The 11,465-nt window shown below is 41.1% G+C and overlaps 1 protein-coding gene and 1 pseudogene across 1 annotated transcript; both read right to left on the minus strand.

Annotated features, from left to right (window-relative positions):
- On the minus strand, positions 1-2,462 carry LOC149008420 (subtilisin-like protease SBT1.2 pseudogene; annotated as a pseudogene).
- An 8,011-nt stretch (positions 2,463-10,473) lies between these two features.
- Positions 10,474-11,205, minus strand: LOC149008421 (uncharacterized). The gene has a single exon (XM_089167238.1). It carries the CDS (start codon positions 11,203-11,205, stop codon positions 10,474-10,476), a length of 732 nt encoding a protein of 243 aa, XP_089023364.1.
- Positions 11,206-11,465: the final 260 nt, after the last annotated feature.

The following is an 11,465-nucleotide window of genomic DNA, read 5'->3' on the forward strand; positions in this document are numbered from 1 at the left end:
TAATAATCATCCCATTCTCTATCCACAGACAAAGAAGTTTCACTTGTATATTTTCTACAGGAGCAGCATACAATTTACTCAGATAAACTTTGAGATGAGGAAAACAATGCTTCAACTGCTACTGCTACTGCTTCATGTCTGCCCAAGTCACTGAAATTGGGCTCCTTATCCTGTAACTATTACTCTGAGTGTGCACCCATGTTAAATGTCCCTCAGCAAAGGTCACCTTTTGTGTTTTCTCTATTGTCTTGCGGGATACAAACCAGATGCTATATGCCAAACTTTGATATACATTATTGAATGTTAGATTTCGTGGTCTGACTTTTACTGCAACTCCTTCAGGTGCCACAACCTCCACTGTGTATGTAGAATTAGGAAGGCCTACATTTGTTAGTCGCCTTTTAATCTTCTTGCCCATTCTCCCTGGCTTGAATATCACAGAAATAGAGGGGTAGTTGAGGCTGAAACCCCTGTTCTTGGCTAGGACTCCTTGGCAGTTCACAATCCTGTGAGTTATTGTGAATATCTCTGAACTTGAGTATCCCAGACTGCAGAGATGAATAATATACTCACTTGGCCTGATATCATAAACCAACCCAGGGTCAATTGCTCTTTTAGGATTTACATGTCCAGCTCCAATTGCAAAGACTCCTGCTGGGATTCCATCATCCGTGATGGGCTTACCATAGTGATCGGTAGCATCAGCTGTTGTCATAATTGCGGATTTAACCGCAGCTGGGCTCCACATAGGGTGGTGAGAGCGAATTAGAGCTGCAATTCCACTGACATGGGGACAGGCCATGGAAGTCCCTGACATTATAGTGAAATCTACTCTTCTAGAATCCTCTGGAAGTCCGGTGGGACCCAAATTCTGTGGCCAAGCAGCAATGATGTTCACTCCAGGAGCTATAATGTCTGGCTTGAGGATTGAGGGGTTGGCTAAACTAGGTCCTCTTGATGAAAACAATGCTACTGCTGGTGCTCTAGATCCCCCAATGACAGTTCCTCCAAATTCAATTCGAGCGGTAGGTCTCCTTGTGGAATTTATGTAGCTCTTTAAGTGTATAGACTCTGTATACCCAATCAATGTTGCAGGCAAGACATGAGCATCAACAGAATCCTCCTCCTGGTTGATTGCACTATTTGCGAGTATCATTGCAGCGCCACCTGATTCCTTCACAATTTGCCCTTTTTCTGCCCTGCCATTGACACCACGATCACAGACCACGATTTTCCCCTGGATCCTGTCTCTTGGAAGGGAGCCTTTGAGGCAGAGTTCACTTCCCTTGTCCCCACCAGTGATGTACACAAGCTCATGTTCTTTCCTAGCATTTGAATTTTGGTTTCCAGGGTACATTGATTCACTGTAGAGAATTTGGCCATTCCCCATGCGAACTCCAGCAGGGAATCTCCTGTCAAGTGTGCTGGCACCAACAGTAGTGATCCAAGGAGCCTCATTGGCAACTGAGTTTGGGATTGGACCATTGTTTCCTGCTGCGCAGATAACCATAACACCCCTCTCCGTTGCTCTGTAACTTCCTATGGCGATGCTGTCATCATAAAGTGGAATGGGGAAGCCACCTAGTGAGAGGGAGAGGATGTCGACTCCATCTCTAATAGCATCATCCATTGCAGCGAGAATGTCAGAGCTGTAACAGCCATTGAGCCAGCAAACCTTGTATATGGCAACATGGGCAGCAGGAGCCATGCCCTGAGCCTCTCCAACACCATTTCCTAGTACGTTTGCATTCGGTACAGAAGCTCCTGCAGCGGTTGATGAAGTATGGGTTCCATGACCATGTGCATCCCGGGGGATACATATTCCAGTGGAGCCGGTAATCTAGAAGATGCGCGGTGCCCTTTATTATAAAACCGTGCTCCAATGAGCTTACGGTTACAATTGGAAGAATTGAAGTCCTCTCCCTCCTGGCAGATCCCTCTCCACTTCTGTGGCACTGGAGGCATTCGTTTGTCACTGAAACTTGGGCTTTCAGGCCATACTCCAGTGTCAAGTACCCCAATTATTGTTCCATGGCCAAAGCCAGACCAAGCGCCGATCCTTTTGGTGCCAAGGCCTAAGAACTTGTAAGAGTAAGTAGTGTATACTTGGAGGCAATGATCTGGTCTAACTGCTATTACATTGTGCATTTTTCGCAAGGTTTCTAGCTCAAGTTGTGAGAGACGAGCTGCAAAACCTTCCATAGATGAATGGTACGAGTAAAGAAGGCGAGAGGAGGGGGTATCTTCGGAGGCAATAGTTGCATCAAGGAACGATAGGTGCCACTCTTGCCTTGTGTTGAAGGCAGAGTTGACGATTCCTTGTGGATGTAGTTGGATTATGTAGGTTTTGAGGTCGTAGGCATGAAGAGAGAACAAAGACAACAAAAAGGAGAAGGAGAAGGAGAAGACTAGTTTGGCTTCCATTGAAAGAGAGACAAAAGTGGAGAATTTGTGTTGTTTGCTTTATGGGTTCATGCCGTCTGTGAATAAGCTTTTTGGGGGATATTTAAGTTACTTGGGTGTAGCTAAGAATTGAAAATGAGTTCTCAGAAGCAGTTCTGAGAGAGAAGGAGGAACTCGTGACGTTGAAGGGTCTCCATCACGGGTATCCTTTATTGTGGAGAAATTGTTCTTGGAGCAGAGCTGTAACTGTAAGTAGTTTATGGTAGTCTTCACGAGAAGCTTTGGTTGGATTTATTGCATTTTCATGGTTTTTTCTATATTCCATGAGTCTTTGTTCTATGGTAGTCTTTAAATGTAAATGCCTTGCCTCCTTCATTTACGCAGAGCTTGGGCTCTGACATCCAGTGGCGCCTTTCAACGTGCACCTCGTGCTTGGCAGCCTACACTGCTGCGCGCTACCTGTCTTTATTTCTCACCGTTAGATTGCCTAAATGCACAATCTATGCGTTGCATGAAAATTTTCTTACGTTTTTTTTTTTTTTTGGGAAATTCAAGGTGAAGGCAGACAACTAAGAAAAGAGCCAAAGATCATGCAATAAGAATGTTGATGTGTCTTGTACGAGGGAGAGGTTTATTTAATTTGCTACAGTAAGCTTGGCAGGCCTTGAATTTGGGTAAGATGGATGGAATCCTACGTCTAGACAGGTTGTGGATTATGCTCTTTTGTACATTTCCATCACACATGTAGGAGTTGAGCTATTAATGTTTGAGATGGATCCCTTTCTAAATATGTGGTAGAAGGTTATGAGGTGAGAGTACAATCTTCTACCCATCAAGATCGATGATTTATTCTGTATCTTCTATGTATTTCTATATAGTTTCTAACAACATAATTTTGAGTGTTTTTCATGTGCCCACTTAAGTGAAAAATATTTTAAACTGACCACAATTGATTTTTTTGCAAAATATCAAGTTAATCACAATTATTTTCTATTAACTTTGAAATTGAAACCATTTTGCCTACGGGGTGAAGGGAAATATAAGTTTGTATTTTTATTAATTTTTTTTATTTTAAAATTTACAAGAAAATTCCCTGGTTCACTTGATTCATCTTGGTTTGGTTTTTCACATCGATTTCCCCTCATCACTGGGGATGGGGAACTCCTTTGCAGACCCCTTCCACCTCTATCATAGGCACTAAGTCACACATGAAGAGAGGAAGAAATCCTTACCAGTGCCGGCTTTGACATCAATTCCATTGCTTAATCCCATCTCTCCGTCTCATCTCTCTCTCCATTTATATGGTCTACAGATTGGGCGTACAAATAAATCCGTTTTGCCACGGAATCCTCTGAGAGAGATTTTTTCGGCCAGGGATGGTGGTGGATATTTTCCGGCAGGGGGCCAATGTAAATTGAGGGAACCACAAAGTTTTCTTGTAAATTTAAAAAAGTTAAGTGAAATTTGATGTAAATTTTATCTAGGGTTAAAACGATTTTTTTTGTTGATAAAAAAGACAATTATATATTTACCCTTTGAGTTTACAAACTATTACGTTTACACCCCTAGAATACTTTCAAATAACCCATGCAAGAGTTCATTTGATGGTCACGCTCAAGAGCACATGGCATGAACCCTCAAGAAAAAAAGCTGAACCTCCCTCTCTAATAGGGTTGTCAATAGTCAGCCACTGTCGAATCCCTCTAGCGGTGAATCCGAAATCAAACCAAAACGAAAAGCCTTGGTTTTGGGTTGTCCTACCCTTTCTTTTAAGCTGCGTTTGTTTGCAAAGGTAGGGTGGGAAAAAGGGGGTAGAAAAAAAATATATGTGGGCCCTATGTATAGTGGGGTGAGGGAGAAGGAAAGGAAAAGAAATGAAATGAAAGTGTAGAAAAGTGTTAATTGTGGGTCTCACATTTTGTTTTTCCATACTTTTTCACAAAGTCCCACACAATTTGTGAGATTTTGAAAAGACTTGGGGTGGAAAAGTTGGGTTGCCACCTCACCAGACAAGTTTTCCACCCCAAACAACCAAACAATGTATATTTTTAGGATTTAAAGGAAAAGTAAGAAAAATTTGTTTCTTTTCAAGAATTTTCCAAACCCACCTTTATTCCAGCAAACAAATGCAGCCTTAGTACACAGATCCTCTCATCCAATTGCCCGCCCTCCCATCTCCCCACCCCCCACCCTCAAATGTGGGCTTGCCCTTGTACCATGGGAGGCTGGTGTCAAGCCCTTTGCGAGGATGGGCATTGGGGGACAACCAGCCTAGATGGAGAGGATTTGGACCCTTTCTTTTAATCTAGTGTAAAGATGGTGTAAAGATGATCTAATCAAGTAATGTGGTCTGTCACCCTTGACCCTTGAGAGAGTAAGAGGATTAAAACCATACCATACGTGTGGTGTAGGCTGCACAACTCAAGGCATGTATGAATGTTAAAGCTTAGAAGAGAGCCCCACTGTATATATGGCCTGGGTCTAAAACACCTGGACTTAAGGGTAATATCATACAAATATCTCTAACTAATATAAAAAATAATCTTGAGATTAGATTCAAGATCTTCTCGTCTTTTCTATATCGATTCTACAAGTTTGAAATTAGATTTTCAAAAAGGTATATTGATTTTATTATAATTTTATGTTGTAATTTTATTTATTTAAAAATTCAAAAATCTTGTTTTGATTAATCAGTTGTATCTTTTCCTAATGGACACCTAAATTGCCAATAGGTGTTTCTCTTGAGAGGCTAGTTTGGTAGCTAACAAACAAGCCTTAAGGGAAGGGATGTGTTTCTTGGAGACAACCCTTAATGGTGTCCTTTACTTTCTTATATAAAGGTGCAAGGCGTTGTTTATCCGAATGAGGGTTTTGTTTTGAAGTTGTTTTAAAACTGTGTCAACAACGGATTGGTGAATGTAGCTTTTGGATCCCTTAGTTCATCGCAACGGAGTGCATCGTCTGTGATGGAGGGGTTGTTTGATCTTGGGGGTGAAAACGCACTTAGAACCCGTGTGCACTATTCGGGGCATTTAAATACCTTAAAGAAAGTGCCGGCCACCACCGACACGTCTTAACTCCGCTAACTTTATTTGTACATCATTAGATGGATGTATACTACGATGCTTTCAACAAGGAGATCATTCATGTTATTCAAAATAAGATAAGTTTTCGATTCTTATGATTGTATGTCTTCATTTGTCTTATATGATTGCCCATGATATTATATTTGTTTTCCAACAGTTTTAAGGTATTTAAATGTCATTTAAGACTTGGATTAACATTCGTCAATTGGGTTTTACGCGACATGGTTTTCAAATCATATTAGCCGTTTGGCTTCCTCTTGTTCACTACAAACTGGTACTGCCAGATTCTCTGATGTATTCCATAATCTGTTTCTTGTCTGATTTGATATCTTCATTAATGTCTTAGGACTCCTTATTTTTCAAAAAAATTCTGGTTATGGAGATCTTCGTTGTGCACTTGGATTGTATGGAGTGGCTGTAGGAATAATCATGTCTAAAATAACTTGGCCAAGAACAATAGGTTGAGAGGCCATGAATGTGTTACAGAGATGGTGCTTATAGAACACGATTACCTTTGGTTGTGTTTGGTTTAACTCTGCTTTGCCATGTGCGTGTGGTTCTTTGGTCACTAAAACAGTAAGAATGGATCTATGGCGAAAGAAGCCTATCTTCAAATGGTGTGAGAAAGATCATCATTGATAGGGTCGTTCTTCATCAGAGGTGTATCTTTGTCGTTGGTGATGAATATGGAGGGATCATAATGGTCCGTTCGTACCCCTTTATTTTCTTATGAAGCACTGGTTATGGGTTCGTACCCCTTCATACCCTATCAAGGATTGTGGTGTTCCGAGATAGGTTATAACCATTCAGTAGATATTATTTGTCTCCTACCACCATTTCATGAATCTGTACAAATCTGTCCGCTTTATTGGAAAAGAAATGAGTACAATGGAGGGTTTGAATTTGTGTTTTGCTGTTATATATTGGAATTATTTTGCAGCGTCTTTACTCAACAGGCGAGTGTCCATTGATCTTTGGTAAGGTTAAGAAGCCTGGCGTCAATGGACAATGGGTGGTTGCCAAATTGAATGGCAACTCCTCTTCACCTTTGAAGTAGAACCTGGCCCCTGATGGGTCCCCAAGGAGTTCAGGGTGTACATAAGCTCTGACCAATTACCTTCAAGGTTTAGCTATGGATCTGATAGTGACGAATCAAAGACTGAATCAGAATTGTGTCATCTTGCTGATAGAGGACGGTAATGCCTTCTTTAACCTGTTCATTACAATATGTGTGTTCTAGACTTCATCTCTGTTGTTATCCCATGCAAATTCTCCTGCATTGCTATTTTCTTTGGAAGGTTTACTATTGAAAGTCCTGTAGTTACTTTCTTAGTACTTCTAGATAAATGGTTTTTACCTATTCTGGTGAAAAAGAAAGAAAGTCTAAGAAAGAGCTTTATTATCTAGGTGGTCTCTATGCATCTTATTTGACCCTCTAATGCTTGCTAGTCAGGAGATCTTTATAATACAGGTGGTCCTCTGCATCCGATTGACCCTCTATTGCTTGACAGCTGAGAGAAAATCTATCATGTTTTTTGTGGCTGGGACATGCATACGCTGCAACGCAGACTTATTCTATAATCTGCATTAGGATAAAGTTGCTGGTTGGATGAGATTTTTTTTTGGTAAACAACAACTTCATTCAGAAAGATATGCACGAGCTACAGCCGAGGCATCCAGATTGACAAAGTCCTGGAGCCAAGGAGTGGAAGTGGGCCAAGCTATCTCGCTCGAGAGAGATAGAGCCCTCCTAGCTAGGGAATCAGCACATGAGTTACTTTCCCTATAAATATGATGAATTACACAATCACTGAACTTGGTTCTGAGGTATATGATATCATCCAGAATTGGTCTAACCTCCGGGGGGCCAAGATGGAGACAGTCTTCCAAGTGGCGGGTAAGCTCTTGATTGTCAGTTTCAAAATGCCCCTTGTCATGACATTCACCCAATGTGAACAACATGCTATCCCTCAAGGCCATAGCTTCTGCAACCAACACTGATTGGGCGGAAGAAGGTTTTGAAACCGCCAATAAGCAATCACCCCTTTCATTTCGAATAATAAAACCCAAACCACATCTATCACTGTCCTTCTTCATGGCTGCATCGGAATTTACTTTGACCCAACCGGTGCTTGGAGGAGACCAATTTGGTTGTCTCACCAATCTACTTACCACCATTTTTGATTTGATGGGATTCACTTGTAGATACTCCCCTTGATGTCTCATTGCACGTTCAATAACTTGATGAGGAGATGATACCTCTCTGTTAAAAATTAGTGCATTTCTGGCCAACCATAGCTCCCAGAAAATAAAAGCCGCCAAGGATGTCATTTCCTTTGTCAAGCCACCCTCTCCAAATCCAATAGATTTCCATGAATTAAGCCATTCTTGGAGATTGGCTTCCTCTCCTTGTGGGGAAGTAAATGAGAGTTGAGACCCAAACCATGTTGCTCTGGCAAATGGACATGAGAGGAAAATGTGATCAATGCTCTCCTTTTCTTTACCGCATCTCTGGCATAATGGATCGACTTGTATGTTTCTATTGATCAGCCCCTCAGTTGTTGCTAAGCCTCTCCCACAAATCCTCCATAAAAGTTGTTTAATCTTTGGTGGAGCATCTACTTTCCAGATGTAATCCCATACACCTTTATCGACTTGCTTCCAAAGTCCACTAGAAGATGAGGATGGCTTCTCTCTCAACTTGTTTTCTTTCTTCAATATAAGCACTTCATAAGCCGACTTAACTGTGAATTGCCCATTTCTAGTTGCTGCCCAAAATAGAGAGTTGGGTTGAGGGAACAAGCTGAGTTGTATTTTTAGAATCTCATCAGCTTCATCCTTAGGGATCAAGGACTTGATGATATCAGCCTTCCAACTTCTATTGATAGGATCAATCAACTCCTCAACCCATTCAACATTACAATCAAGGGGTTTCTGTGACTTGAGTCTAAACATGGGAAGAGAAGGGATCCAATTCGAGTTCCAAATGTTAATATCTGAACCACATCCAATTTTCCAGCATAGACCCGCTTTAAGACCCTCTCTTCCTTCAATTACACCCCTCCAAGCCCATGATGGATTTTGGCCCAGACTTGCATTCATGAAAGAAGAATTAGGGAAATAAGTATTTTTCATCACTGAGGCCCATAATGAATTTGGTTCCATCCATAGTTTCCACGCAAGCTTGGTTAGTAGTGCTTGGTTTTGAGTATCCGGATCTTTGAATCCAAGTCCCCCTTTTGATTTTGGTAAGCTCATTCTATCCCATGAAATCCAATGTATGCCTTTCCCCTTCTCATTCTTACCCCAGTAAAACCGAGCTGCTGATTTCCTCAGTTCCTTGTGAGTAGACTTAGGTATCCGAAAGTGCGAAGCTGCAAAGTTGGGCATTGCAAAGGCCACTGATTTAAGAAGAACTTCTTTACCTGCTTGTGACAATAGTTTGTTCTTCCAACTTTGGAGTTTCCCCTCAACTTTGTCTTGGAGCTCTCTGAACACCTTGATCTTTGAGCAACCGAAATCTGTTGGCAAGCCTAGATATTTTGAGTCGCCCTCTCCATATGGGATCTTTAGAATTCTAGAGAACCATCTTCTAAATTTGACATGTGTGTTTGGGCTAAATGTGAGTCTAGACTTCTTCATGTTGATTTTTTGTCCACTCGCCCTACAATATATATCTAGACAAGCTTTGAGATTGGTCACTGCCTCCAATTTGACTTCTGAGAAGAGTAAACAATCATCTGCGAACATCAAATGAGTTAGCATTGGACCTCTTCCCCTAATTCTCACTCCCTCAATTCCTCCCATCACTTGTGCTTTGTTGATAATTCCTGAAAGAGCTTGAGAGCACAAAGAGAAAATGGCCGGAGACAAGGGGTCCCCTTGTCGGATACCTCTACTGGGTTTCACATCTCCCTTCACTGTTCCATTGATCAAAAGTTTAAAATTTGTAGTTGTGATGCACCCCATCACAAGAGACACCCATTTCTGACTAAATCCCATTTTCTGAAGTACTCTACTGATAAACACCCATTCAAGCCTATCATAGGCTTTTTGCATATCCAACTTCATAGTTAGAAATTTCTTCTTCCCTTTAGTTTTCTTCTTCAAGTAGTGGTATACTTCATGGGCAACTAGGATATTGTCAGAAATTTGCCTTCCTGGCACAAATGCTGATTGGGTGGGCTCAATGATCAGATCCATATATTTCCCTAACCGTGTTGCAAGAATCTTTGTAATGATTTTGAACACCACTTCGCATAAACTAATGGGGCGGTATTGCTCAATACTCTCAGGAGAAATGTTCTTCGGAATTAGGCAGATCAATGTAGCATTTAAGTTTTCATCCATCACTCCTGTTTCAAAGAACTCGTAATACAGTTTAACACATCATTCTGAACAACATCCCAGTGGTGTTGGAAAAACATTGGGGGAAAGCCACTTGGCCCAGGTGATTTTGTAGGGCCCATGTCAAAAATTGCTTTTTTCACTTCCTCAAGGGATGGAGTTTTTGATAACTCATCATCCCACTCAGGTAACACAACTGCATTAAGATTTTCTGACACCCAGTCTAGGGCCTCAAGGTCAACACCTTCTGATGTAAATAACTTTTCAAAGTAATTTTGAATAATATCAAAAATTTCATCATCATTATCAACCCACTCACCTGCAGAATTTTTCAATTGAAGAATTCGGTTAGATAGCCTCCTCTGCATTGTTGAAGCGTGGTAATATCCTGTGTTCTTATCACCATGTTTGAGCCATTCGACCTTTGCTTTCTGAGCCCACAGCAGTTCTTCCTTCTCCAATTCAGCATCTAGCAAATCGGTGACCATCTTCATTTTTGTTTCGAGTACACATCTCCGGACCAGCCTCTTGGAGTTTCAGCAGCTTCTTTCTTGAGGTTCTTAATTGTTGTTTGAACATGGCCAAAAACCTCACGGTTCCACTTCGAAGGGATTCCTTGCACTCATCACCTTTCGAATTATTTGCTCGCATTCTTCCCGCTTGATGGGGATTGCCAAGCTCGAGACACCACACCTTTACACATCGGGTGCTTGATCCACATTGCTTCAAAACGGAAAGGCTTTGGCCCTTTCACCCTTCCACCTTGGGTGTCTACCACAATTGGATTGTGATCTCGACCCAATTGCGGGTCTAACAAAATTAACGAGTTGCGGAATTTGCTAATCCATTGTGCATTACATAATGCTCTATCCAAACGAATACGAATATTAGCATTACCTCTTCTTTTGTTATTCCATGTGAATATTGGCCCTTTTCCTCTCAAATCCATCAAACCACAAGACTCAATAAATCTTCTAAATTCATTTGAATCTGCATGGTTTCTAGAATCACCTCCGCATTTCTCCACCCAAGTCAAGTGAGAGTTGAAATCCCCTATACTCAGCCATGGTTTGTCTCTGCCCTTTGATAGATCCTCAATTTTCTCCAAGACTTGTTTCCTTTTGCTTCTTATAGGATTGCCATATACACATGTGATGAAGAATTCAGTTTTCTGCAGATTCTTAACATGGCAATCAATAATATTTTTATCAGCAAATAAAATATCAACCTTCACTTCTTTAGACCAGAAAAATGCAAGACCACCCGAGGCACCAACTGAATCAACAGACCATCGATCATCCATCTTAATCAGATTACTAATTTCTTCTATCCTCTTAGCCTTTGCTTTTGTTTCCATAATGAATATCATTTCAGGCTTCTCACTCTTGGCTGGATGAGATTATGCTCATGGCTGCCATAAGTATAGCTCAGAATAGAGTTCAGCATGATTTTTAAAAGCATGTTGAAGATGTCTATCACTTCATAGAAGTAAAGAAGGACGCTGGGTGTATTAGTACATCACCCGGGAATGACTAGAGATGAAATGTGTGCTGATGCAGGAGTCAATTTTTGACTATTTCATACTCTTATGAGCAAGCTGGGTATGTGTAATATTACCCTATCTTCAGG

The sequence above is a fragment of the Hakea prostrata genome, chromosome 8, assembly GCF_041222555.1.
Source record: "Hakea prostrata isolate BN-2017 chromosome 8, UWA_Hpros_2, whole genome shotgun sequence".
NCBI lineage: Eukaryota > Viridiplantae > Streptophyta > Magnoliopsida > Proteales > Proteaceae > Hakea > Hakea prostrata.

Coding starts and splice junctions, on each gene's coding strand:
- LOC149008421 (XM_089167238.1), bottom strand. CDS start 11,205: ATGATATTCATTATGGAAACAAAAGCAAAGGCTAAGAGGATAGAAGAA.